The 27831-nt window shown below is 53.7% G+C and overlaps 2 protein-coding genes across 5 annotated transcripts in view; one reads left to right on the top strand and one right to left on the bottom strand.

Moving 5' to 3' along the window:
• Positions 1 to 14811, top strand: part of ARHGAP17 (Rho GTPase activating protein 17) — a 41890-nt gene extending 27079 nt beyond the window's left edge. Inside the window, exons 10-21 of one of the 4 annotated variants that reach the window (XM_030958214.1) lie at positions 773 to 900; positions 1741 to 1852; positions 2379 to 2460; positions 2872 to 2952; positions 3594 to 3707; positions 4069 to 4160; positions 4284 to 4440; positions 5860 to 6081; positions 7835 to 7995; positions 8633 to 9235; positions 12266 to 12310; positions 13713 to 13823. In XM_030958214.1, the coding sequence (XP_030814074.1) occupies positions 773 to 900; positions 1741 to 1852; positions 2379 to 2460; positions 2872 to 2952; positions 3594 to 3707; positions 4069 to 4160; positions 4284 to 4440; positions 5860 to 6081; positions 7835 to 7995; positions 8633 to 9235; positions 12266 to 12273 (1760 nt within the window). In that variant the 3' untranslated portion in view covers positions 12274 to 12310; positions 13713 to 13823. Of the gene's footprint in view, positions 1 to 772; positions 901 to 1740; positions 1853 to 2378; positions 2461 to 2871; positions 2953 to 3593; positions 3708 to 4068; positions 4161 to 4283; positions 4441 to 5859; positions 6082 to 7834; positions 7996 to 8632; positions 9236 to 12265; positions 12311 to 13636 lie in introns of all 4 variants that reach the window. The other 3 variants (XM_030958212.1, XM_030958213.1, XM_030958215.1) reach the window with 3 other exon arrangements.
• A 1235-nt stretch (positions 14812 to 16046) lies between these two features.
• SLC5A11 (solute carrier family 5 member 11) lies at positions 16047 to 27357 on the bottom strand. The gene is made up of 14 exons (XM_030958029.1): positions 27328 to 27357; positions 26670 to 26774; positions 26446 to 26505; positions 25973 to 26077; positions 24329 to 24434; positions 22704 to 22784; positions 22043 to 22248; positions 21171 to 21306; positions 20766 to 20873; positions 20355 to 20505; positions 19553 to 19721; positions 19264 to 19479; positions 17535 to 17667; positions 16047 to 16261 (listed from the first exon to the last, which is right to left on the bottom strand). Exons 1-14 carry the CDS (start codon positions 27340 to 27342, stop codon positions 16047 to 16049), a joined length of 1806 nt encoding a protein of 601 aa, XP_030813889.1. The 5' UTR covers positions 27343 to 27357.
• Between the last annotated feature and the right edge of the window lie 474 nt (positions 27358 to 27831).

Raw genomic sequence — 27831 nt, forward strand, 5'->3', positions numbered from 1 at the left:
TTGCAGAAACACTTTGCCTTCAGAGCACTCTTTGAAGTCCTCTGAAGTTTTTGTCCTTCTTGGCCTCTTTTCCACATTAAAGAAATAACACATCTGTACTAACAATAACCTTTTACATCTGCATTTTTTCAGTTAAAGTAGCAGAAATGGGTCAGAACGTAAATTATAGGAAAGAAGAAATTCACATTCAATTTGGAGAAATTTGTGCAAATTGGAGTTAAGCAAGAGGTGAAGAATTAAATTGAAAATTTGAACGTTGTGGTGCTGGGCTGTTACCATGGTAGCTCTGATGTGACACACTGGGGCTGTTAACATCCATTGTAATTTGCTGATTTAAGGGATCAAATTTAAGGAATAAAACAGCTCAATTTTTATTCACCATAAATACAGTTAAAACCAAAATCAGCCCAGGTCATGCAGTCTGGACAAAATTTTCCTCACAGATTCTTGCAGAGACAAATCAGTGCTACTGGAACGTGCGGCCTTGTGCTGGCACTTGTTGAGGTTTGTTATTTATAATTCCAGTTACACACAGAATTTGTATGTGGTATTCCATCCAGAAAGATGCAGAAGTATTTTTTCCTTGACCACCAGCAGCTCATTTTCTCTTTGCTCATGATCCAAGGGACTTTACCAATCAAGGGCTGTAAAACTCCTGCTGTAGCCTGAACGTTTCTGTGCTGTACTAGAGGCTTTCTTCTCTTCTTGCCTGGGCTGTAATTCAAGGCTTTGGTAGATATCCTGCTCAGTGTTTTGATACTCTCCAACTTAGACAAATGGACTGAAAAACCAGCTTTTGGAACTCCCCTGGAAGAGCACCTGAAGCGCAGCGGGCGGGAAATCGCAGTTCCCATCGAAGCCTGTGTCATGATGCTGCTGGAGACTGGCATGAGAGAGGAGGTGGGTGATTCCTGGCCAGATCACAGGGCTGAGAGAGGAGGTGGGTGATTCCAGATCACAGGGATGAGAGAGGAGGTGGGTGATTCCAGATCACAGGGATGAGAGAGGAGGTGGGTGATTCCAGATCACAGGGATGAGAGAGGAGGTGGGTGATTCCAGATCACAGGGATGAGAAAGGAGGTGGGTGATTCCTGGCCAGATCACAGGGATGAGAGAGGAGGTGGGTGATTCCAGATCACAGGGATGAGAGAGGAATTGGGTGATTCCAGATCACAGGGATGAGAAAGGAGGTGGGTGATTCCTGGCCAGATCACAGGGATGAGAGAGGAGGTGGGTGATTCCAGATCACAGGGATGAGAGAGGAGGTGGGTGATTCCTGGCCAGATCACAGGGCTGAGAGAGGAGGTGGGTGATTCCAGATCACAGGGATGAGAGAGGAATTGGGTGATTCCAGATTACAGGGCTGAGAGAGGAGGTGGGTGATTCCAGATCACAGCCCAGGAACGGGGGAAAGAGGGCCCAGTGAAGCTCATAAACTGGGGTCTGTTTGTTATGTTGCTTAACTAATTTCTTCATTTAGTAGTTGGTAAATGTTTTGCAACAGGATAACCTCAGCACTTCACTGTGTGAAGTATTTTGGAAGTGGATGCACATACAGTGAAATTAGGGGTGTGCCCAGGGTGGGACAGAGCTGAACCATGGTCAGGTGGCAGTGACAGGGCACATGAAGGGCCAGCTGGGTCATAGCTGTCAGGGGAAGGCGCCAAAGCTGGAGTGTTCTGTTGTGAAGCTGTGCCAATGTGTGGTTACCAATCAGTGCATTTTATTTCTCTGATGCAGGGCTTGTTCAGAATTGCTGCTGGAGCCTCCAAGTTAAAAAAGCTGAAAGCTGCCCTGGACTGTTCCACATCCCAGCTGGATGAGTTTTACTCAGATCCCCACGCTGTGGCAGGTACTGGGGTGTTCTGAATGCAAACCAGGTGTAAATTGACACAACACAGGTTCCTGCTGTTCAGGGGCTGATCTCCACAGTTACACTGGGAGAAGGGACAGTCAGTGGAAAGTTCACTGCACAGTTTGACACAGATAAGTGTAGGGTGCCCATGCTGATCACAGCTGCTGTATTTGTAATAATGGTGTGTAAAATTCAGGTGGTCACAGTGGCCCAGCTGCCACATCTCTCATGACAAGAGTGTTAACCTGGTCAAGGTAGGTTAGAGCTGTGTTAGACCTTCAGTACATCTTTATAAGTCCTTTGTCCTGAAGAGATGATTCAGAGTTTTACAGCATGTTTCTGTCAAATTGCACCAATTCCTGACAGACCCTTTGTGCTGAGGTCTGAGCAAGTGTCAGGTCTTGCCACTTTCCCTGGTACTTGGAATTCACTGCACAGATCAAACTGCAGAGTGAGGGCAGAATTTTCCCTGGAGTGTGCAAGCAATGGCTGAGGAGCCAATCTGTCCCTGTCTGCATTGCAGGTGCCTTGAAATCCTATCTGAGGGAGCTGCCAGAGCCTCTCATGACCTACAGCCTGTATGAGGAGTGGACACAAGCTGCCAAGTAAGCATGCTAGAAATAGCTGTGGAGGAAGTCATGCTGCATATCTCTGGTAAATTTGATTCTTCACAGATGAATTTCAAAGAAACAGCCAAGCTCACACAGTTATTTATTATTTCACTGACGGGTATTTTGTATAACAAATTATTTAAAATAATAAATAGCTTAATAAAAATTGCACAAAATGGGGTGAAATATCTACTTTATTTAACTATTAGGGCTGCTTCAAGCTGCTGGCTGCCCAGTATTGATGCTCAAGCAGGTTTGTTGCAGGTAGAGATAATTCAGGGATCTGACAAGCAGGTTACTGATTATTTGACATAAATGGAAGTTGATACCATCATCTCTTTGTGACTGCAGGAACTAATTCCTGCCCTGAAAGTAAGATGTCATGGCATTTTTTTGTCCTTTCAGTATTCAGGACCAGGATAAGAAGCTGCAGGAGTTATGGAGGATTTGTAACAGATTACCTGAGCATTACCGTGTTAACTTCAGGTAGGTGTGAGCACCTCTTAGCTCAGCTGCTTGGCACCCCAAAGCCAGTTAAACTAAACTCTAATCCAGGTGTGCTGTTCTGGCCAAATTCAGTGAGATTTATTAAAATACCTCTTGTTTCATGCAGCAGTGGCCATTCATAGGTGGTGTCCTCAGATTGATTCCCTGTTGGCTTTCAGGAAATAGTGATGCACAGAGCCTTTCTACTTATGGCTCATGCTCTGCTCTTTGCTGTAGTTTCCAGTCTTAGAAATCACCTGGATCTGCCTTAAACATCTCATTTTTCCTTTTGGTTTTGTGTTTTGGAAATGAACCAGAGCAAAACCAGCTCTGGTGATTCCTAGAAGCATGGAATTTCCATCACAGGACATAAAACTAGCTGAAATTAAGGGTTTTTCTCTGGAAGTATAATATTTCTGTGGCTCTGTTTTGCTAAGATGGGAGCTGCTTTCTCTGCTACCCAGTTCAACTTTTATGAGTCAGGAGCAGAAGCTTTGGGCAGCTGCCAAGCAAGAAGGCTGCTCATCTCATTTCCGTCTTGTTGGGAGCTCTCTGTACAAGCTCTTGAATTTTTATTTACTTGTTTTCAACAAGAAACGCTCGTGGTTCCTGCTGTTTAATTATTTCTTTCCTTTTTGAAGGTATTTAATCAAATTTCTGGCCAAGCTTGCCCAGAACAGTGACGTTAACAAAATGACGCCGAGCAACATCGCCATAGTCCTGGGCCCCAACTTGCTGTGGGCAAAGAATGAAGGGTGAGTTCTTTTAAGAAGGCTACAAAGCAGAATGGGGTGAAGCTGTAGAATTGATGGGTTTAAATCCTTTGGCAAGGAATTTACCAATTCACAGCAACAGACTGTTTACCTAAAAAATATTTTAAGTGTTCTTTCAGCCCATGCCTCGAGGTCCTTTGAGGCAGGAGGGTTTTAGGGGTGTTTCCAAAAGCTCTGAATGTTACTGAATGGTCTGGAGTCCAGCACAGTTGCTCTTTCTCTGGTACTGAGCAGCTGATCCATCATGCTTAGCCTAAGTTGCTATTTAGGTCGTCTGAATTGATTTTAATTTTCTTACTTTGATGGAAGTCTGAGTAAAGCATTGTTCAAATCTCTCCTGCAGATCCCTTGCTGAGATGGCAGCAGCCACCTCGGTGCATGTGGTGGCAGTTATTGAGCCCATCATTCAGCATGCAGACTGGTTCTTCCCTGGAGGTGAGTTGTGCCACAGCCCAGCAGTTTTACACTCCCCTCCAGCTCAGCCTCAGTGGCTTGTGCAGTGAGGCACCCTTGGGATGTGTGTGTGTCTGAGGAGGCATTCTGTCTGTCCCTCTTCAGATGAAGATTTCAATGTGTCTGGGGCGTTTGTGGCAGTTCCTGCTGTAAATTCCAATCACTTGTCACACACTGGGAATGACTATGAATGTGGGACCCTGGAGAGGAAGAGGCCCCTGAGCATGACTGTGATGGAAGGGGATTTGCTGAAGAAGGAAAGGTAGGTGTAATTCTCACCTTGGGGGTCCATTACAGCCCTCTTCCAATGGGGCTTCAATCAGACACCTCCGCTGGTGTCAGGAGAGGAATTTCATGGAAATGCTGTAGATAACAATAGTGATTTATTCCCTGTTGTTGCAGCCTGAGGATGGCTCAAAGGTAATGTACTGTTACTTCCTTCCAGTTACACTCCATGCATGACAAATCCCAAGCAGATATTGCTGCTCCCAGTCTCCATTCTCCTGTACACGTGGGGGGTGGTGTGAGAGTCACTGGAACAGAAGTGTCTGCAGCAGCCTCTCTCAGTCTCTAACTTCTGGTATCCCATGGCTTCTCTTTCAAAGCCCATGAGCTGAGGTGGTGTTACCTGGTGCCTTCATGATAGGACTTCTGAGTTGATGATGGTACAGTATTGCCACAGCAAGCAGTAGAATGCTAAAAACTCCCAGTAAAACGTGCTGTTTCCCATATAACATGTAGTGTAACGTTCATTCTTATCACTCATCATGAGTATTCAAGTGATGTGCTTGTTTTTAGCTGTTGATGCAAATGTTGTTACCTGTTAGCTGTGACCAGCCACATGCAAATTTGTCAGCACTCACAGAGGAGGAAGAAAATCAGTTCAAGATTCAGTGTTTAACACAACAAGAATAAAATAATTTCTAGCATGAATGTGCTGTATGCATTCTAAGATCTGTTAGAGTTGGGGTCTGTTTCTCCACTGTTCTCCTTGAAACACAAATAGAATGATTTGGGTTGGAGAGGACTGTAAGGATCTCTCATTCCAGCCCCCAAATCACAGCCTGTATCCAGTAGCTTTTTTAAAAATCTCTGCTGCAACTTAGTGTGTGATAGAAACAAAATTCATGTGGCACAATACATTTAGTGAGGAGCTACCATGGTATGTAAGGAAATGTCTGTATTTACATGTGAGATCTCGAGTGCTCTGACCTCATTGTCATCAGTGTTTGTCTCCAGATGTCATTGAGTCGTTTGTTCCCTGCCGCTGAGCTTATCCCTCTGTGGGGATAAGCCAAATCCTGTTGCATGTCTTAACCGTGCTGGTGTTGGGCAGCCAGTGCAGGCTCTAACAAACATTGTGGTGTTGTGCAGCCAGTGGGGGCTCAGTGGAAGCTCTAACATCATGGTGTTGTGCAGCCAGTGGTGGCTCTAACATCATGGTGTGGTGCAACCAGTGCGGGCTCTAACATCATGGTGTGGTGCAGCCAGTGCAGGCTCTAACATCATGGTGTGGTGCAGCCAGTGGTGGCTCTAACATCATGGTGTGGTGCAGCCAGCAGAGCTTTCCTCGTCGCTGCTTTGCATGTGGGGGTTTGTCTGGGGGTGGGACAGCCCGAGTCCTGCTGCAGCAGCCCCTGGGGTGGCCGCCTGCTGTGTTCACTCTCTGTTCTCTCTGTAGCTTTGGTGTGAAGGTGCTGGAGCTGTCTGTGACCCCGCGGCGGTGTGGCACAGTGAGCAGAAAGCTCACCTCGCCCGCCTTCCAGCCCCCCCTGCCGCCCTGCGAGCCCACGGGGGCCGAGCCCTGCCCGCCCTCGGGGGCTGAGCCCGGCCCCGGGGCTGGCCCTGCTCCCTCTGCTGCCCCAGCAGAGCAGCCCCCGGCTCCAGGCACTGAGGATGCCAGGTAAGAGGCATGGCTTGCACTGGCAGCGGCTTGGCAGCGGCTCTGGCAGCCACCTGGTGTCACCTGTGCCCCTGGGATGTGCCCTGCAGGTGAGGGCAGCACTGCCCTGGTGCCACCTGTGCCCCTGGGATGTGCCCTGCAGATGTGGGCAGCACTGCCCTGGTGCCACCTGTGCCCCTGGGATGTGCCCTGCAGATGTGGGCAGCACTGCCCTGGTGCCACCTGTGCCCCTGGGATGTGCCCTGCAGATGTGGGCAGCACTGCCCTGGTGCCCCCCATGCCCCTGGGATGTGCCCTGCAGGTGTGGGCAGCACTGCCCTGGTGCCCCCCATGCCCCTGGGATGTGCCCTGCAGGTGTGGGCAGCACTGCCCTGGTGCCACCTGTGCCCCTGGGATGTGCCCTGCAGGTGAGGGCAGCAGCACCCTGCAGGAGCTCTCCTGGCACGGGTATGGCTCCACAATTGGGCTTCTGAAGTAACACACAGAATTGGTCTTGCACACAGAATTGGTCTTACAAAATACCATCCATGGTTCTGCAATTCATCTGCTAATATAACGTACACAGTTCTGTCTGTTCTGGAGCTCATCTTCTAATGCACTGCAATTCTTGGGGGAAAAAATGATGATGATAAAAATACACTCTGTTTCTGCTGCCCACACTGACCCTCCCAGGTTATGTTCTGGAGCTGTGCACACAGGTGATACCAGTTTGCTGCTGAAAGAGCAAAACTTACAGTGGCAATACCAGAAACCTGTTGGTCTTGTTTGTTGTTTCTTGTTTGTTGTTATCTGTTTATGTCTTGTTTTGTTTATTTGTCTGCAGCAGGTGTTAGTGATGAGCAGACTTGCTTACTAGAGAACTGGCAGTCAGTTTATCATATTTCAGGATTAGTTCCTGTAGGACAAATAGGTACACAGGCTCTTTGCTATTTAATTTCTCTTGAAGCTCTGTGCTTGTGTCCCTGAACTCCAAGGCTAATTGCAGCAGCCTGACTTCCCCCTGTGAGGGGTGGAAGCAGCACTTTGCTGTCAGCTCCTCAGTGCTCTGAGAGCTGTGACAAACCACGTGTGAAGCCTGCAGTGCCTCCAAATGTCAGCCTCAGGGTGAAGCCCCACCGTGGGGTTTGATGCAGCACTGACTCTTGTGCACAGAGCTCGTTCTCAGGTGACATATTTACAAAACCTGCTCGTTTGGAAATCCCCTGCACACCAGTATTTCCTCCACAGATGGTTTTTGTGGCAGAGGCAGCTGAAATGAAACCTCAGGGGTCATGTCTGAAAGTTGACTTAAAATCTGCTCAGGCTCTGTACCAGTACTCACAGTTTGTTACAGCACCTGGAGAAACAGGGGCTGCACAGTGCCAGTGGAAGTGAATGAAGTCAGCCCTTTGGAGGGCTGAATTGCTGCAGGTGACTCTAAATACAAAGCAGTGCGAGAAGCCTGCAGGTGCATGGAGGGGACCCTGCCCAGACCCACCTCAGCTGGCTCATCCTCCATCATCCCCATCAGCCAGCACTGCCGCAGCGTTCACCGCTGAGCCATCAAGTGCCACATCCACGTGTTTGGAACACTTCAGGGACTCTGCCTCCACCCCTTCCCTGGGCACCTGTGCCAGGGCTTGACAATGCTTTCCATGAGAATTATTTCCTCTGATCCACAGCACGGTTTGTGAGGGAGCAGCTGCGGCTGAGCCAGACAAGGCATCAGGGTTACAGCCATCTCTAACGTGGGCTCTCTCATTTTCGTTTGCAGCGCCTCCAAGTGCAAGGAGAGCACGAGTGCAGCCACTCCTCCCCCGGTGAGGAACGGGCAGGCAGGCCCAGCCCCGGGCCAGGCAGCGCCCAGCAGCTCCCAGCTCTCTGTCAGCCAGCCCCAGAACGCTGCTGGTCCCAGTCCCCACGCCCTGAGGAGAGGTGGGTGTTCATTGCTTCCCAAGCCACTGTGTTCCAAGCCTTGGTAGTGCAGAAATGCTGCTGAAATCACTTTATCAGCATCTCTGCCCTTACACAGACAGCAGTTTAATCTGTTGGCTTGTCCCCAGGGCCTGGCTGTAAGGCAGCTGTGACTTTTGGACTCTCTGAATGGTGACAGTGTCACCAGTGCTGTTTAACAAACTCTCAAAAGCTATTGATCAGTAAATGCTTGTACTTGATAATGCACCACTTCATTTTGATAACATAGCTGGGGGTTTTTTGTGCTGCTAATTGTTTTCTTTGGGAGCTTGGTTTGGAATCGTAGAATCCCAAAATGCTTTGGGTTGGAAGGGACCTTAAAACTCATCTTGTTCTGTCCTCTGTCATGGGCAGGGACACCTCCCACTGTCCCAGGCTGCTCCAAGCTCCATCCAATCTGGCCTGGGACATTGCCAGGGATCCAGGGGCAGCCACAGCTGCTCTGGGCACCCTGTGCCAGGGCACAACAATTCCTAATTCCCACTATCCCATCCATCCCTGCCCTCTGGCAGTGGGAAGCCATTCCCTGTATCCTGTCACTGCCTGTCCTCTAAAACCCTAGTCCCTGATGCTGACATGTCCCCTTTTCTCTCCACAGCTATGAAGAAGCCTGCACCAGCCCCCCCCAAGCCAGCCAACCCCCCCCCGGGGCAGCCAGGCAGCCAAAGCTCTTCCCCAGCTGCTCAGCCTCCTTCTGTCTCTCCAAAACCCCCGACCAGAAGCTCCTCCCCTCCTGCCCAACACGCAGCCCCAGGAGCAGCCCAGACCCCCTCTCCCTGCCAGGTGTCTGCACCTCGCAGATACTCCAGCAGCCTGTCCCCACTCCAGGCTCCCAGCCACCCACCCCCGCAGCCCCCAGCACAGGCAACTCCTCCCCTGCAGCCCAAGGGCAGCAGCAGCAGCAGCCAAGCATCTCCTCCCGGTGAGCAGGGGCTGGATCAGCCCCCCTGCTCCTCGTCCGTGCCCCTGCCGCAGACCCCCACCCCTCCCGACACGCCCCCGCTGGGCAAGCACCCGGGCAGTGCCCCCGCCGTGCCCCCCGAGCCCTGCCCGCCCCAGGGGGGCACCTTGCCCCGGCCCCGGCCCGTGCCCAAGCCCAGGAACAGACCCAGCGTGCCGCCCCCGCCGCACCCGCCCTCGCAGCCGCCTGCAGACGGGACTGCTGCAAACCCCTCAGCAACGGCCTCGAAAATAGTCACAGGTGAGTGCGTCCCCTCCCCTGGCTGCTGCAGCTGGGGAGTGGCAGGGCACAAAGCACTGATGGACTGCGGGCAGCTGGGAGGCACCAATCGCAGTTAAAATACTCACAGCTCGTTCCCAGTTAGTGCCCACTCCGAAGTACTGATGGAGCTGAGGGGAGCTGGGAGGCACAAATCTCTGTTAAAATACTCACAGCTCATTCCCAGTTAGTGCCCACCCCAAAGCACTGATGGAGCTGAGGGGAGCTGGGAGGCACAAATCTCTGTTAAAATACTCACAGCTCGTTCCCAGTTAGTGCCCACCCCAAAGCACTGATGGAGCTGGGGGGCCATGGGGAAGCACAAATCTCAGTTGAAATGCTCACAGCTCATTTCCAGTTAGTGCCCACCCAGCTGCTCTGCACACAAGGGTGTCCTTCCTCAGGCAGAGGTGTTTGGGGGCAAGTGGAGATGAACTTTTGTTGGTTTTTTCATTCCTGTTTGGAAGCTTAACGCTGTGACAGCAGCTCCAGCTCAGCATCTTGGCAGTCAGTTCTGCTTGGACATCTGTTGCCAAAAAAGCAAATATTTAGAGGAGGGAGAAGATGTAGCCAAGGATGGTGGATTTCAGCACATACTGAGATAAGAAAAGGGCACAAGTGGTCACTGACACGTGTTCTAGTAGGCAAAACACGCAGAGAATGTTTTACCTTATGGAAACAGAGCCTTCTGATGTGCATTTAAGTTGGACATCCAGAAGCTGAACAATCAGCTGTATTAAACTGTATTTCTTAAGTCAGTACTTACAGAGCCTCACATTTTAAGTGCAGTCCTTGTTTTTAAGACAGACATGAAGTAAAGAGAAACTTCTGTCTTCTCACAGAAGCTTCATGAAGCTTGTAGTTACCAATTTGGTTGGGATAATGTTACTTTAATAAAGTTTATTTTTTTAAATGTAGTTGCTGAGGCCATTGAAAACCAGCAGATTCTGGAATGTTTTCCTGCTGAGTCACTGCTTATTCTGGGAAATTCTGAAGGGAGAGATACTGAATGTGGGAGACTAATGCTTTTAAATCTACTTATAATTAATAATGGTTGGAACTTTCCCATGACACTGCAGCTTCTCTAGAATTAGCCTGATGTGTTGGAATGCAGAGTATCAATTCTGTTGCCTAACAGCTCTACCCCAATGCCTTCACAGGTGGGGATGGTTACTGCGAATAAGGTTTGTACTCACAGAGCCTGCAGCTCAACTGCTCCTGTTTGTAGCTTGAGTTCAGACATGTGCTTGGAACTGTGCTCTGTGTCCTCAGCCCTGTGTAGGAACTGTGCTCTGCCAGCTCTGTACCTCGTCCCTCCATAGCATTCTGCCTGCAAGAGGGTTTAAGGCTCTGCTGCTCAGCTGTGGTAGGACTGTGGACATTCAGTTGTTCCTTAAGTCCCTGAAAAGAATTAACTCTTCACACCAGGCCCCCAGAGTTATCCCCAGCCCAGGTGTGATGGGTGACCCGTTTCCAGCAGGTTTGTTCTCCTCACTGCAGACAAATATGACTTTTCCTACAATTTGGTGGTTTGCGGTTACTTTTTAATGTAGCTCTCACTTCAGCTTTGCAGTTATTTTTAACCACCTGGGGTTTTTTTGCAAAATCCAGGCTGATGTGACTAAACCCATGGCAGAACAGCAGCTGCACCATGGCACGTTGGCTGCCAGCCTCCCTGGGGGCTCTGCCTGCCCAGTCCCACTCACGGCCGCCCCTCTCATGTCCCTGCTGGGGTGGGAGCCCCTGGGTGCTGCTGCTGCCCCCTGAGCTGTGGCACAGCTGCCCGGCAGCTGGGGACTCAAAACTGCCTGCCTGAGCTACAGCAGGACAGGACCTGCAATCAGTGTTGCACTGAGAAATCAGGAGGGAAATCACTCCCGTTTGGGGTTTCTGTTAACTGGAGAAAGAGGTGGCCTGGAGGCTGCCCCAGACCCCTGGAAGTGGCCAAGGCCAGGTTGGGTGGGTTTGGAGGAACCTGGGGTAGTGGGAGGTGTCCCTGCCCATTATGGGGCTCCATGAAGAAACCTGCAGTAAATGAGCTGCTTAACCAACTGAAAAGTAGCTTTGATTCTTAAAATAAATGACTTCTGATTGTACTTTTGTCAGTATCTTTAAAATAAGGGGATAATTTATTCCCAAGATGAAGTCAGAAGTGGAGCTGGGCTCTGAATCCTGCCAGCACTTCTCAATGAAGTTAACAGCAGCAGCTGTGCTAATGAGTCAAACTTCAAGGAAAGACTTAATCTGAATTTCCAAGTGTTTCACAGTTTGACCATATTTATTTTCGCTTTAGGGTTTTCCTGGTTTTGAGGAAATTGCTTCAGTGATAGCAGACAGGGAGGGTTTGTTTTACCCCAGTGTAATGGGAGAAATCCTTATCTTGTAATTAACATCCAGCTGGGGCTGCTTCATTAGAACTGGGCTTGGGAAGCACCTGCCAGAGGGGGCTGCAAAGCAGAGCAGATCGGCCCAGGTGTGTGCTGTAAACACAGCATGGGAGCTGCCGTGCAGGAAAAGGGGGAAAGGAAAGCTGCTGAGGGAGGATTCTCTCCACAACTGGTGAAGAGACCTAGAAGATCCAGCCTGTTCAGCTAAAATCCCCTTGGGGAGGATTGAAGTGACACTCAGGCTCACCTCCAGCAGTACACCCTGTGCTAAAGCATCCACCTTTTCCAGACCAATGTGTTTTTAAAGGATTAATAATCTGAATTAACACCACTACCCGTCACATAAGAGTGTCTGCTCTAATATTCACACCTGCACATACAAGCACTGACAGACTCACTAATTCACAATGTGCAGCTGCTGGTTTTAATTTGAACCTTAACAAGTGGAATGAGGGAACAAAATTAAGGTGCCTGCAAACCTCATAATGATCCCTGAGCTGTCCTCAGGACACTGTTAACTCCTTTGTCCATGTACTGGGCTTTAGTAATGCCTCAAATTCTGTTTATGGTGTTCGAGTAAGAAGCCCTAGAATATTCTAATCAAAGGTTTTATTAAATAATCCAGATGTTTGACCAGCATTCAGTAGGAACTGTATTGGCAAGTGCAATGGTAAGGAAAAGGCCCCTGATTGGCCGACACTGCTGCTAATTGCTAATTGCTAATGATGTGTGTGCTAACTACTAACCCCCCGTCCCAGTGCCCTGCTGTGTGTGTCCCTGGCATGGCCAGAGAGGGGCTGCCCCTGCTCCATTAACCCACTAAGCCTTGGAGAGCAGAATGTGAAGCTCTTGGTGTCTCTGGCCACTGTCACCTTGTGCTGTGTCTGTGCACACACCCAGAGCTGCTGTGTCCGTGCAGAGGCTCCTGCTGTTCCCGGTGTCACTGCCCTGTCCTGTGTCACCAGTGCCCCCTCCCCGTGTCACAGCCTGGGGCTCAGGCTGCTGGGAGTGTCCCTGCCCGTGCAGAGGGTGGGCTGGGGTGGGATTTAAGGTCCCTTCCAGCCCAAACCGTTCTGGGGTTCTGTGGCTGAAGCTCCTGCTCAGTGCCAAGCCAGAGCAGGGTGGGATTGCAGCTGCTCTGTGCAGGATCCCAAATCCCTGCAGGCTGGGGGGCTCAGGAGCAGGGCAGGCTGCACTCAGGGCTGCTTCCCCCTCCTCCAGGTCATTTAGCTCAGAAACCTTTTTAATTTGAGCTTTTCTGCAGTAACTTCTGGGTTAACCTCAGGATTTCGTGTAGAGTTATGAGTCCCAGTCTCTCTAGGATGCCTGTCTGCGCCTCCTGTGCTTGAAAACAAGGCATTTATTTGGATTTTTTGTTGATCTAAGTGATCTAAATTACTTCCTGTGTGGAGTAATGGCACGTTGTAAATCAGCTTTCCAAAATCCTGACAAGATTTTCAGTTACCCTTTTTTGAGCTGCTGGGGATTTTTTTGGTCTGATAATTCTAGCTGCCAGGGCAGTCAGTCACCAGAGATGCAGCAGAGATCCTTTTTTGACACCTTGAATAAAATCCTCCTCTGCTCAGAAGAGGCAAAGACCATGGCATGCCCTGTTCACCCAGGAGAGAGGTTTAATCTGCACTTGGTGTAAATAACTTCTGCCTCCTTCTGACACCATCCTTGTTCCTGTTGCTTCTCAGAGTCACGGGTGGTGTTCCCTGATGGATGGTTTAGGTGCCAGATTATTTTGCTGAGTGTTTTGACATGAAAGTCCAGAGTAGCTCTCTGGGGGCATTGGGGAATCTGATCCTAGATCAGGCTCGGTGTCCTCCCTCCTTCAGGAAGAAGTGGGTTTGTGTTCCTGTGCCCAGGCCTGGCCCAGGGTGTGTAGGAGGAGCGGTCTGAGCTGTTCAGCTGGGCTCAGCCCTGCGTGCCCAAGGGGCCAGCTCTGTTCCCAGAGCCTTCGTTGATCTTTGCTTTCCCTTCTCTGCCCAAGGAGATGCCCAGGAAGCCCCGACTCAGTGAGCTGGCCCTGGCCCGGCTGCTAAACTTGCTGTTCCCTTTTTGTGCAGACTCTAATTCCAGTATTCCAGAGCCACTTGCAAACCCTCCTCCAGAGCCTCCTGCAGAGCTGGGCAGAGAGCTGCACACCCACCTGCTGCTGGACATTGACAATGACACGGAGAGCACGGCGCTGTGACCCCGCGCTGCGGCGCCGCCTTCCAGCTCCTCTGGAAAACCCCCAGACCTACCAGGGAAAGGCTTCTTCTGGCAGCGGGGCACAGCTGGGCACAGCTGGCGCTGGGGCCTCTGGCACACCCAGCTCCAGGCTGGCCTGGCTCGGAGCAGACCTCTCAGAAAATGCAGCCCAGCCTTTGGCCAGGTTTCGCCCTCAGAAGAAGTTTAATGATCTGGGTCTGGACAACGGTTTTCAAACTCTTGGATGGAAGGAATGAATTCCTGCAGGAACCTGCCTAGGAAGCGTGGTCAGTGCTGATACAGGTGGTATGAGCAGAAATTCCAAAAGAATAAGAAGCAGAATGTTAGTTATTTAAAGTGCATGTCTGTATTAGGGAAATAATCCTTCTCACGGCACGGTTAGAGGTTCTTTGTAGTTCTTAGCCCGTCCCAGGAGCTCTCTCCCAAGGGACATCTCTCTGCCAAGGGACATTCCTCTCCCCAGGGGACATTCCCTCTCGGATTTGCTGCAGATTCCCCTCAAGCCATGAACCAAACCCTGCCCCAGTGCTGGTGGTGACTGCTGGTTCTCAGTCACCCATGGAGCTGTGGATGCATCCAGTGCCTTGAAGGACTGTCATGCTGTAGGAGGAACTTCTGTCTCTTTAATCATTTCATTGCTACTTAGGAGCAGTACTTACCCTGATTTCATAGTTATTTGTATTAACCTGCTTTGTTCATGTGCAACTGGCAACTGTTTCATGAGGAAACCGTGGAAATGGGGTTTGTGCTTTTGCTGAAAACGGTTGAATTTTGAAAGAACTTTGAAACAGGTGTATGGATTCAGAAGTTGAGTGAACATTTATAAAATTAAAGATTGTTTTTTGTCAACTTAAGGCGTCTTTATTCTAGTTTTGTTACTTCACTGGGTACTGAAGGTCACAGTGATCAGCTTGCTTTTCCCTTAAGGACTTCAGTGGGAGCACTGTGGGAACTTCCTCCGTCACCACACCAGCCCTGTAACAAATCTTTGTAACTCTCAATTCAGTTTGAAGAGCCACAGACTCCAGTCCTGTGACTGCTTTTGATGTTTATCCCCTAAACTGTCAGTGCCTCTGTCCCAGGGTTTCCAGCAGCATTTCACAGGCTCAGGAAGGATGCCCCAGACCCAATTCCCATTTTGTGGTTTAACAGGAGGAATTCCTGGCTCTGTGGGATGCACCAGGTTTCCAGGTGCTCCTGCCTGGTCTCACTGTCACTGCCTGCACAGGGAGTGCTGCCAGCTCTGGGGTGAGGTTTGCTACGACCCTGCAGGATTTATTGAGTTCTGGGGAGGGGAGCAGGGAGCCAGGGCAGCTGAGGGGCTCCAGGAGGAGCCTCCTCCAACCTGGCCCTGGGGCTCAGAGGTGTTGGCAGCGCCGCCATCCCACAGACTCCAGGCAGGCAGGGACCAGCTGTCACTCGTTAATGTTTCTCTGCAGCTGCACCAGGGCCAGGGATGGTGCCCAGCCCAGGGCTCTCCTCTGAGGCACTCCCAGAACATCTGTGGGTGCCCAGGCCGTGAGTGGCTGGCCCTGGGCACCCCTGCCCTGGCACACCTGGTGGGTTTGGCTGGTTTAGGTCCTTCAGGTGCCCCTGGCAGCAGTTGTGGGGCAGTTTCCACGCTGGTGCTGGTGCTGCCATTGCAGTGTCAGTGGTGGTAACTCAGCCAGAGCTCCCAGACAGGTCCATCAGCACTCACTGCACACAGGGAAGGAGCTGAACAGGCACAGCTGAGCCAGAGGCACACCAGAGCCCAGAGAACAGCCCCTGGCTCTGCTCTGGGCACTCGAGGTGTCACTGCTGTCCCCCAAGGCCAGAGGAGCTGAAGCAGAGGGGACCCAAGGGGGCGTAGCTGGTTATAGAGGCATAAATAGGAAGAGATTCCAGGCTTCCTGAATTCCAGGCAGTGCTCTAAGGCCAAAGAGCAAAATTAAATATTTAAAATAACCAAACCAACCTTCCTCAGCTGGTTGGTGCCAGGTGGGGTCTGACGGTGCCAGTGCCAAGCACTCGGCCCCGGGCACAGCCAGGCCCCCATTAGAAATAAGGAAAATATGACGTCTGTAAAATGTCTTAAATAAAGAAATAACATTTAGAAAGCATTAAGAATTACATTAACCCTCTCTAATCATTAATATTTACACCAGTTAGGATTAGATGATGGTGTGTGCCTGGCATCCCCCTGGCTATGCGAAGTAGGCCCAGAGGAAGACCCCAGCGCACACACAGAGCAGCAGGTTGATGTTCAGGATGTGCTTCACCAGGGGCTCCTCCTCCAGGGACACCACGGGCAGGGGCTCAGCCCTGGGCGGGCTCTCAGCCCCCTCCTGCCTGCGCTCCATCCCACAGAGCCACAGCACGGTGCTCAGCAGCTTGGAGCTGCCCTTGGCCTCGGCTGCACCTGCAACAGGAGGTGAGAGATGAGCCAGGAGTGCCTGGTGCTGCAGTGCAGGGTTTGGTGCACAAACACACCCCTGCTCTCACTGAGCACTCTGCACTGGCACCCCTGCAGCACCAGTCCATGCTCCCTGCAGCTCTGAGCTCAGGTTCTGCCCTTCCAGCAGGCACAGAAACGATAACCCAAACCTAAAACCCGAGCTGTAGCTGCTTGGTGCCCCCAGGTGAGTGCTGCTCTAGCCCAGCCCTGCCACAGCTGGAGCCTGGACTCCCCATGCCTTGGGACACCTCATTAAAGCTGGAAGGCAACGCTCATGTCCGACAGGGTGAGGCTGCCCAGCAGCAGGGGAGCTGCACTGTAACTCATTAACTCTCTACAGCCTGGCACAGATCAAAGGGACAGCAGCAAGGCTGACACAGACAGGGCTGAGCCTGGCAAACACAGGGATGGGAATCCTGGCTGCAATGCACGGGCAGCTCTGCACAGGGCTGTGCCCAATCCTGACAGGCACAGGCTTTAAAACAGGCACAAGATTTCAAACAGGCACATTCTCCTTCGCTGGTCTGCCAAGAGCTCAGCCCAAGGCTCTGGGCTCTCCCTGCTGCTAGAGCTGATCAGAGAACACCGCTGGAAAACAGAGAGGGAATTTCATCAATGTTATTGTGTTTTCCTCCACCCTCCCCTTTTCCAGCCACTTCTGGCAGCAGGTGCCACAGCACCAGCCACGGGATAGTGGCCATGGCTCTGTATCCCACCCAGCTCCTTTGTAATCCATCCAGAACTAGAAAAGGAACTGAACTCCTGCTTAGGTACAATGTCAGGTAAAGCCTTTTTGCCCCTGCACAAGAGGAGATGGAGGTCAGAGCTCACTGTGCTCTGCAGCTCCTCCCGAGGGCAGGTCCCAGCTCTGCCCTGGGACAGGGACAGCACCAGGGCAGAGCTGGAGCTGTGCTGGGGATGTTTAGGTTGGATTTCGGGGAAAGGTTCTTCCCCAGAAGGTGCTAGCACTGCCCAGGCTCCTCAGGGATGGGCACAGCCCCACAGATCTCCAGGAGAGTTTGGACATCACTCCAGGGATGCCCAGGGTGGGGTTTTGGGGGTCTGGGCAGGGACAGGGCTGGGCGATCCTGGGGGTCCCTCCAGCTCAGCACATTCTCTGTTCTTTAATTCTATGATTCTTTCAGCACTCCCCGAATCTCCAGAGTTCCAGAGCAAGGAGTGTTAATGTTCCCTGTCCTGCAGGCTGTTAGGAGCACCCAGGGCTGTGGCCACTGACCTTTGCTGGGGTCGGGGCCGCTCTCCGGAGCGGGGCTCAGCTCCAGCTGCTCCTTGGTGGGGCCGGGCCCGGCTGCTGCCACCTCCTGCCCAGCCGGGGCATCCCCGCGGGTGAACCACGTCAGCCGGGTGATCTGTGGCATCAAGGGTGCTGCTCAGCACTGCTGGGCATCAAGGGTGCTGCTCAGGAGCCTCTGCCCGGGGCTCAGAGCGCCCAGATTTCCCCCCTGACCCAGGGCTCTGTCCTCTGTGCAGCAGCTGCTTGGCCTCCACCCCCAAAAATGAGTCTGTGAGGTCTGTGCCAAGGGGACAGCTCTGTGCAGGACTGTCCCTGGGCACAGTTAGGTCAGGGAGGGGCAAAAGGAACAGAAATTGTGGCCAGGGAGGGCTGGCTTGAAGTCGGGGTGCTGAGAGACAACAGGTGGGAAATAGGGGATTTTTTCTTCAAACAGCTAAAGGATTCATTATAGAGGGATGTTCTCAATGGCAGTGTGGATAGAGAGGGATGAGCACCACATAAAGCTAGAAAGATTCAGGCTGGAGATGAGGAGAAGCTGTTACAGGGAGGACAGGTGAGCTCTGGACTGATCAGACACCTGCAGGGCATTTCTGGGTTCAGGGTTAGTCCTGTCCTGAAGCAAGAGGATGAGCTGCTCTGTGAGCTCTGCAGCTCCCCTGCCCCTCCTTTCTGCTCTCAGGGCCTTCCTGCAGCCTCAGCACATCTACTGAAAACAGCCAAAGTGGCCCAAACCTGCTCCAGGGGAGAGGTGCTCCCTGCACTGGGTTTCTCTTTCTGTGAGTAAAAGTGTTTCCTTGCTAAATTAGTAAGAGAGTTGGTAAAGATGCCCCAGAAGCTGGAATTTCTTGGAAAATAGAGGGGAAATTGCTAATTTGTCATAGATGAAACACACACACTCAAACTTAACAGCTCTTGGTGAAATCTACTGTGGATCAGTGTCATTTATGGCCCTCAAAGCAGGAGCAGCAAAGGGGCTGCAGCAGAGGACGGCTCACTGCCTAGGTGTGCCCATACCCAGGAATGAGCAGGGCTCCCATCTGCACCTATTTCCGGGGATGCAGTGAGGGGCACCCAGGAAGGCACTGGGGGCTAAGGGAGCACACAGGGGGCACAAAACCCAGGAAGGCATTGGGGGCTAAGGAACACACGGAGGGCACATAACCCAGGAAGGCACTGGGGGCTAAGGGAGCACACAGGGGGCACAAAACCCAGGAAGGCACTGGGGGCTAAGGGAGCACACAGGGGGCACAAAACCCAGGAAGGCACTGGGGGCTAAGGAGCACACAGGGGGCACATAACCCAGGAAGGCATTGGGGGCTAAGGGAGCACACAGGGGGCACAAAACCCAGGAAGGCATTGGGGGCTAAGGAACACACAGAGGGCACAAAACCCAGGAAGGCACTGGGGGCTAAGGGAGCACACAGGGGGCACAAAACCCAGGAAGGCATTGGGGGCTAAGGAACACACGGAGGGCACAAAACCCAGGAAGGCACTGGGGGCTAAGGAACACACGGAGGGCACAAAACCCAGGAAGGCACTGGGGGCTAAGGGAGCACACAGGGGGCACAAAACCCAGGAAGGCACTGGGGGCTAAGGGAGCACACAGGGGGCACATAACCCAGGAAGGCACTGGGGGCTAAGGGAGCACACAGGGGGCACAAAACCCAGGAAGGCATTGGGGGCTAAGGGAGCACACAGGGGGCACACGCACCTGTTGGGGGGCCGGGGGCTCGGTGGCCAGGCTGACCAGGAGCACGGTGAGGCTGGTGGTGGCGCCCAGCACCATGGAGAAGTAGAGGTAGTGCATGTGCCTGACCACGCCGGGCCGGCCGTCGGGCTGCCCGCAGCGCGGCTCGGGGTAGATGAAATCCAGCACCAGGCGCACCGCACCCAGCAGCAGCCCCAGCAGCAGCCCCCAGAACGCGCCCTGGGGAGGCACGGGAGGGGATTCAGCGCTGGAGCAGCTCCCAGCAGGGCTGCAGGGCCAGCACAGCCCCTACCTTCTCGTTGGCTCTCCTCCAGAAGCAGCCCAGGATGAAGACCACGGCCACGGGCGGCTGCAGGTAGGAGCTGATGGACTGGATGTAGATGAAGAGCTGCCCACCTTGGCCAGCCTGCACCAGGGGGATCCACAGGATGGACACCACGGTCAGCAGCAGCACAAACACCCTGCGGGACACAGAGAGGCCCTTCCTGTGAGCTCAGGCCCTGCCACCATGGGACCTTCTGAAAAATCCTCTTGGCCCAGGATTTTCTCCTGGGAAGCTGAGAGGCCTCAGAGAAATAATTATCTGATTGCTTGGGAATGTGGGCTGGAGATCGTTTACCAACAGGTGCATCTTTGATCGGTTCCATGTGAATTGTTTTTAATTAATGACCAATTCATCAGCTGTGTCAGACTCTTGAGTCAGTCACAATCTCATTATCGTTCTTGTTTAGCCTTCTGATGTATCCTTTCTCTTTCTTTAGTATAGTTTTAGTATAGCATTCTTTAATAAAATATAATATCATAAAATAATAGATCAGCCATCTGAGAACATGGAGGATGGAATTCTCATCTCTCACCTCATCCTGGGGACCCCACAACACCACAAGGCCCTGCTTCTCCTGTTGCTCAGGGTGACCAAGGTGTCCCACAGCCCTAAAGCCTCTGCTGCAGTCCTGCCTGAGCTGGGCAGGTGGTGCCACCTCAGGGGCTGTGCCCGGCACCAGGCTCTGGCCCAGCCCATCCCAGATGTGCCCAGCTGTGCCCAGCTGTGCCTGGCACCAGGCTCTGGCCCAGCCCCTCCCAGCTGTGCCCACCTGCCCACGACCATCAGCTCCCACTCGGAGCAGCGGGGGCGGAGGTGTTTCCAGAGGTCCATGGTGAAGATGGTGCTGGAGCTGTTGAAGATGGAAGTCAGGGAGGACATGAGGGCTGCTATCATCACGGACATCATCAGGCCCCTGAGCCCTGGCAACAAGGAGAGGCAGAGCCACCCTGAGGAACCCTCAGAGGCTCCACTGCAGGGTGGCCTCCAGGTCTTCTGTGGGCTAGAATGGACTTTTAAAACTGGTTTTAGCTCTGATTCAAAATGACAATGGCAGGTTCATCCCACTCAAACCCCTCTAAATGACAGTCCCAGGCTCTTTGCCCCTCTGAGCTCTCCTCCCAGGCACCTGTGGCTGCCACGTGCCGCCCCCACCATGCCAGAACCATCACCAGGCTCTTACCTACAGGCAGCAGCTCCAACACCAGCTTGGGATAAGCAATATCAGAACAGCCAGAGGGGTTGCCGCAGATTTTTTGGCAAACTTCTGGGTCTGCACAAGCCACCAGGTCTGAAAGAAGCAGTGGGCAGTGAGAGGCAGCAGTGCACAGTGTCTCTGCTGAGTGCTGTAAAACGTTCTTTCTAAGGGAGAGCGTGGGGGGCTCCCAGCCAGTGACCCTGGGCCAGCTCAGCTCAGATTTGGCTGGGGCTGCTCTGGCAGCATCCAGCTCCTGACTGGAAGGGCATTTCTGCATGTGTTGGGCATCTGATGCACTGGAACCTCCCAGGTGACTGAGGAAAGGCTCCTCCAGCCCTGTGCAGGTGGCACAGCCAGGGGCAGGGAGGAGAACTCTCCCCCAGCACTTACCTGGGAACAGAACCCGGCTGATCATGCCTGGCATTACCATCATAAAGAGGGGCAAAATCTTCAAGTAGGAGGTCATCAAGGAGCCTCCTTTGGCATGGGAGAGGTTTTTGGCAGCGAGGGATCTCTGAACAATGACCTAGGAATGAAGGAATGGCTTTGGTTGGCTGCCAGCAGCAGGGGCTGCCTGGGATGGAGCATCCTGACTTTGATCTCCAGTGAACTCTGCAAGTCTCAGAGGGTGATCACAGAGCTTGGCTGTGCTCTGGACCCTGGCTCCTTTCAGAAACACAGGCACTGCTCTGTGCCCTTCCAGCCGAGCTGGGAGGGCTCTGTGCTGCAGGGCCTGACCCTCACCTACCCATGCCCAGGGTTTTCCATTCTTCCTGCTCTGGGCACTTCCCTGGCCCTGTGGAGGAGCCTGGCCAAGCAGCAGGACAGAGCTGGAGTGGGCAGAGTTAAATAAGAGAGCAGGAAAGCACAGCTGGGGCAGCAGGAGGGGTTTGAGGGCTCTGATGGAGTCCCTGGGAGGGATGGGAGCCAGACCCGGGAAAGGTGAGAGAAGAAATCCACAGGTGGCTCACAAGGAACAAAGGATCAAGTCAAAAAGCAAACAAACAAACAAACGACTTCTTTATAGACTGGGATTAACACACAAACGCGTTCTTACCCCTTTTTCCATGGAGATGATTACTAACATTTAGTTGTGCACATCAAGATTTCCTTCTTTAGGACTGATTTGACTAGTTCTGATTTTGCTGATGGTAAAATGAGATTTTACTGATGATCCCCCTCAGGAAATCAGTCCAGGTGAGGTGGCAGCCCCCAGGTTTGCAATGGGATCCACCCAGGCACAGGAACAGGCAGGGACCCACCTGATCTGTGCACCAGTACCACAGGGAGGGGATGGTCATTCCCACCAGGACTCCTGGCCAGGGCAGGTCAGAGCTGACGGGGTCTCTGAAGATGTGGAAAGCATCTGCCCTGGGCAGCCCACAGCTGCTGTTCTCCTGACGGATGCTGGGGATGGCATCAAAGTATTTTGCCTGCAGACCTTCAAGGCCACCGACTTCAATAAAACCTGGAACGGGTCATGAGAAGCTGTTAGTGCATCCCCCCAGGTCAGGACTCTGACTGCAGCCTCTGGGTCACTGCGGGTGATGCTCCAGGAGCATTACTTGAAAACCAGCAGCTCTTGATCCTCCCTCTGGGCTGGAGAAGGGCAGACACTCACTGCAGGTGCTGCCTCTGCTATGGAATCACAGAATCCTGGAAGGGCTTGGGGTGGGAGGGACCCTAAAATCCATCTCATCCCACCCCTGCCATGGCAGGGACACCTCCCAGTGTCCCAGGTGCTCCCAGCCCCAATGTCCAGCCTGGCCTTGGGCACTGCCAGGGATCCAGGGGCAGCCACAGCTGCTCTGGGCACCCTGTGCCAGGCTTCCCCACCCTGCCAGGGAAGGATTTCTCCCCAGTATTTAACTTTATGAGGTTTCTGTCACAGTGCAAGTGACAAGGACCCAGGGAAGCACTCACTGAAGACCATGAGGGACACGGCCCCGATGAGCATGATGAGGGTCTGCAGGGCATCCGTGTAGATCACAGCTGCCAGGCCACCTGCAGGGCAGAGGGACACACCGGGGTGAGCTGGGTTTGTTCTGCCACAGCGCCTCACACCCTGCACAGGCTCCCGAGCACAAACTGAGCCCCGAGCCTGGCTGGGGGCTCTGTCCATGCTGGGGGCAGCTCTGGCCAGCGGCATTTCGGAATTCCTCAGGATCTGACTCATCATGAGTCACCCTTGTGTCACTAGAAGCCAAAAGCAGAAGCAGGTCTACAGGAAATACATGGAAAAGCTCTAAAACAAAGCCCAAGCTGAAAAAGGAGGAGGGGAAAAAAAAGGGTTGTGATTTTACATCACTGGGGGTGAGCAGTGGGAAAGGAATAACCTTTAGCTGTCTGTGTGGCTGTTTTCCATTTGGCCACTCCTAAGCCCTGAAAGGGCATCCAAGCCCGGAGTCTTTCTGCATTACAGGGCTCATTGTGCTGCAAATCCCTCACACCTCCGAGGAAAGGGGGAAATGGACCCTGGGAATGCCCTGTATTGGAATATGATCCCAATATTACCGGATGGAGCGTGCCTGGGCTCGTCTGACCCTTGCTGCCTGACCAGAGGCGGCAACTGAGGTGTTTTCACCTCAGACACCTTTGGCTAAGCTGGATGCTGCAGCTGGGTACCTGGAACGAGTCCAGGCAGGGAGGAACTCAGGCTTTACCTCGGATGGCAAGGCTGTAGGCCAGGTGAAGAGGAAAAGGAGACGGATTCTGCCGGAGGGTGAATCCAGAGTTTTATTCCACGGTCACTCATCTCTGAATCTTGCTAACAGCTCCACAGAATGACGACCGCGTGGTCTCAGTGTCCTTTTAAGCTCAGGGGAAGGGGCAGGGGAAGGGGCAGGTGTGCCACCAACCAGGTGCGAGGGGGGCAGTCTCAGGGGACAATGACACCTAGACAGGCCAGTGACCCCGGGCCTGAGGGGCACCTTTTGAACTTCAGCCAACCACACGACGCCCCTGCTGGAAGGTTAAGCTTGACGGACAGCACTTAGCAGGAGGCAAGGGGAGGGGAAGGCAGAAGGTATCGGCACACCTCGGAAAGGACTGAAACAGGAAATTGCCTCATGCTGCAACCGCCCTGCGCGGCTTCTCCTCGAGGCGCCGGCGGCCTGCAACCACCTGAGGCGGCCTCTGAGGAGCGCTCACTTACCCTCACCCGGCAATTTTTTCTAAAAAGGTGAATTTCCTATTGCTTTCCCACCCCAATATCCACACTCATGGCAAAACCAGGCTGGACGTGGTGCATGGCATGAACCATGGAGTCCTGGAAGGGCTTGGGTGGGAAGGGAGCTCAGAGCCCACCCAGTGCCGCCCCTGCTATGGCAGGGACACCTTCCACTGTCCCAGGCTGCTCCAGCCCTGTCCAGCCTGGCCTGGGACACTTGAAATGTCTCAGCTGGGTGGGCAGGACAGGGGCTGGGTAGGGACAGGGGCAGTGCAGGCTCTGGGGCAGGCTCTGGGGCAGGTCAGGGCCAGGTCAGTGCTGGTCAGTGCAGGGTCTGGGGCAGTGGCAGGGTCAGTGCAGGAGTGTCCCCAGCACCCACCAGACACGGTGTACACGGCAGTGATGGCCAGCAGCCCGGCCACGGCGATGTACAGGTCCCAGTGCAGGGCCTGCTGGATGAACAGGGCCCCAGCGTACATGTCCACCTGCAGGGACAGCAGAGTGACAGTGACACAGTGCAGGGATGGCACAGTCACACACTGCAGGGACAGCACCACCAGCCCCTCCCAGTGTGCACATTCAGCCCCCAAACCCCCCTTTCCTGGGACCAGCCTGGTTTGTTCATGGCCCCGGCCCCCCAGCCCCAGCTCCCATTCCCACAGCAGCCCCAGGACCCCTCCTCAGCCGTTTGTCCCTCCTGCTGCTCCCAGCAGTGACAGCCAGGGGATGGCAGGGGTGCCACGAGAGGGGACGTGCCCAGCCCTGGGACAGAGGATGGGGTGAGCTTCTCTCCTTCTCCAGCTCAGGGTTGGGGAGCTGGGCTGGGCAGGGCCTGGGCAATCTGCCCTGCAAACCTCCCCTCCCCAGCCCCCCCAGAATTGTCCCTGCTGCCATGGGGACAGCGGGATCAGCAGCAGAAATGTCCCCAGGGCTGGGCCCAGCCCTGCCCAACCTGCTCTGCAGCACCTGAAAATGGGACAGGAGAGCTCCAGGACAGGCCCAGGGAGGGCAGGCAGGGGTAAAACACCCTGAGCACAGGAGCTGCACTCAGACGTTCCAGCAGATGGAAATGGATTCATTCAATTTGATCCAGAGGAGAAGCTGAGCCTTCCCCATTGGTGCCATCTGAACCCAGCACTCACATCCATTCTACACAGCCCTTTGGGTGGGAAGGGGCCTTAAATCCCATTCAATTCCCACCCTGCCATGGCAGGGACACCTCCCACTGTCCCAGGGTGCCCCAAGCCCTGTCCAGCCTGGCCTTGGGCATTCCAGGGATCCAGGGGCAGCCACAGCTGCTCTGGCACCCTGTGCATCCCTCCCAGGAAGAATTCCTGCCCAATTCCCCATCCAGCCCTGCCCTCTGGCACTGGGGAGCCATTCCCTGTGCCCTGGCACTCCAAGCCTCTGTCAGAGGTTTTGGGAGCTTCAGAGGCAGGGTCAGACACCGTGTTCCCCCCGGAACAGGATAAACCCCAGCAGGGATCTGTCTGTTCCACGGATCCATGCCCTGGCTGGCTGTTAATGAACAGCCACCAGGCTGTTGTGCAAGGCTTCATTCAGTTATTTATTCAAACAGGTGCAATAAAGGAATGAAGACTTCTCTTCCAACCCTGTCCCAGCTCCTCCATCCTGCCATAACAGCACCTGTGTCTGCACAGGCAATAAACGTGCAAAGGGGAGAAGCTGGGGGAGCTGCCAGGGGTGCAAAATCTAACAACCACCACATCCTCCCTCACAGCCCCACCTTTGCATGGACTATTGCTCAGGACACCGACACGAGCTTTCCCTCCTGCTGTAACAAGCATTCAGGTGCTAGCTGAGCAAAAAAAGAGAAGCTACTCCTTAAAACACAGTCTCTCTTCCTCGGGTGTTTTGATCACAAACCCTTCTCTGCTCATCCAGGGTCATCCAGGCACAGCCACTCCTTGCATTTCTCAGCCTCACTGCTCAGCACACATTTCCAAAGTGAATTCAATCCAACCCATTTCCCTTTTTCTTTTTTTTTTTTTTTCTTACTTACAGATATTTTGGTGAAGATGTAGATGAACAAGTAGAGAATGGCCAGGAATATCTGAATTCTTTTGCCTCCAAAACGCCTCTGCAAATACTCTGGCATGGTTGTAACCTGCGGAGGGACACAGAGTGAGGGAAGGGGGGACAGTCCCTGGGGCACCCCCAGAGCTGCCAGGGGCTCCGGGGGTGTTTGCAGTGGGACAGGAGCAGGAGGGCCCCGGGGGCTGCCCTGGGCTGGGGTTTGGCTCTGCTGTGATGCTGCACAGGGCTCTCCATCAACCGTGAGAATGCATCCCTGTGCTCGGGGACTCTGCCCATTGCCAGGGGCTGGGGGCAGCCTGAGCCCCCTGCCAGCAGCTCTGCCACCCGAGCCTGGCCAGGGGAACAGTGGCAGGAGCAGCGGAGGGAGCTCATCCATCCATCCATCCATCCGTCCGTCTGTCCCTCCATCCATCCATCCATCCATCCATCCCCACCTACCCCCGAGGCGATGTAGATGGGCAGGAAGAGCCAGGCCAGCACCAGCACACAGAACATCCCCTGCCAGGGAGGGAAGGGAAGGGTCAGAGAGGGGCTCCAGGCTGGGCTGGGCTGGGGCAGTGCCCCCACAGCTGGGGACTGCCAGCCCTGCAGCAGGAGCGGGGCTGAGCCCGCAGGGAGGGCAGGGCAGGGAGGGCAGGGCTCCAGCCCCCGTGCCCACTCACGTTCCACTCGTAGGCTGTGGCTGCAATGCCCGAGGCAGCTCCCGAGCCTGCCAGGCCGATGAAGTGCCCGCTGCCCACGTTGCTGGCAAACAGGGATGCACCCACCTGGGGAAAGGGAGAAACCAGCTCTGGCCCTGGCACAGGGGGCACAGGGAGCTGTCCCTGCTCCTGGCTGCACAGGACATGGAATCCTCATCAGCCTCTGCCGCCTTCTTCTTTTCCCTACAGGTTCAGTGGCCTTGGCACCTCTCTGCAGCCTCTTTCACCATTCACTGCCCACTTGTGCTCAGGACCATCCTGCTTGCAAAGCATCCAATTCTTGTGGGTGAGCAGAGAAAGTGGGAGGAGCAGGTAGAAATGTCAGGTTCTGGGATCAGCTCTGCTGAGGGACCAGCCCAGCCCAGATGAGACAGCCCAGCCAGCACAGAGCTGTGTCCGTGCTGGAGCCCCCAGGGAAATGTGGAAATCTCCAGAAGCAGCCAGGTTTTACAGGGCATAGGGCTGAGCCTCGCCCTGCAGTCTGAAATCCAGGGGGAAAAGCCAACATGAAGCTGGCAAAGCACAGGACTGACTTTTGGCTGCTTATTGCTGTTTGGAGAAGCAGGCAGTGCCCCAGCAGAAGTGAGGGGCAGTGCCCCAGGGGGACAGGGGTACTCACAGGCCACCAGACCATCTGTCCCCCGGCGAGGAAATAGCCCTTGACGGTGCTGCGCTGCGTCTTCCACATGGACTGCGGGCACACAAGGGGCACGGGCTCAGGGCTGCCCTGCACAGCCCCTGAGCTGCCCCCAGCTCCACAGAAAGCTTTCCTGAGGGACACCTGCTGCTGGAGATCCTGGGGCCGAGGGAGTGCCCTGAGCCCCAGGCAGTTCTCCATCACCTGGGCGCCCTGATGGAATGTTCTGGGTAACCAAACTCCATCCCTCCAGGTCAGAAAGGAAGGAAAGCGATTTTGGGCAAGAACTGCGGAATCCCTGGGCGTCAGGAGCACTCAGGAGGAATGCTGGGCATTGCACATGTGACTCCCCTTCCCCAGAGATGATCCATGCAATGCTCTGAGCTGTGCACCACACCCAAAGGGAGCAGCTATTCCCCTCCGCCTCCTGACAGCCAGGCTGCCACAAAAGCCATGCCAAAGGATGTCCTTCTGCCCTAATTATAT

This window comes from Camarhynchus parvulus, chromosome 14 (assembly GCF_901933205.1).
Source record: "Camarhynchus parvulus chromosome 14, STF_HiC, whole genome shotgun sequence".
Classification (NCBI taxonomy): domain Eukaryota; kingdom Metazoa; phylum Chordata; class Aves; order Passeriformes; family Thraupidae; genus Camarhynchus; species Camarhynchus parvulus.

What these genes read in the sequence shown, in the direction of transcription:
- SLC5A11 (XM_030958029.1), bottom strand. An exon ending in CGTGTCCCTCATGGTCTTCA is followed by an intron (nt 22,249 to 22,703) that starts GTGAGTGCTTCC and finishes GACCCGTTCCAG; the next exon opens with GTTTTATTGAAGTCGGTGGC. An exon ending in GGAGGAGAGCCAACGAGAAG is followed by an intron (nt 19,480 to 19,552) that starts GTAGGGGCTGTG and finishes GTGCCTCCCCAG; the next exon opens with GGCGCGTTCTGGGGGCTGCT.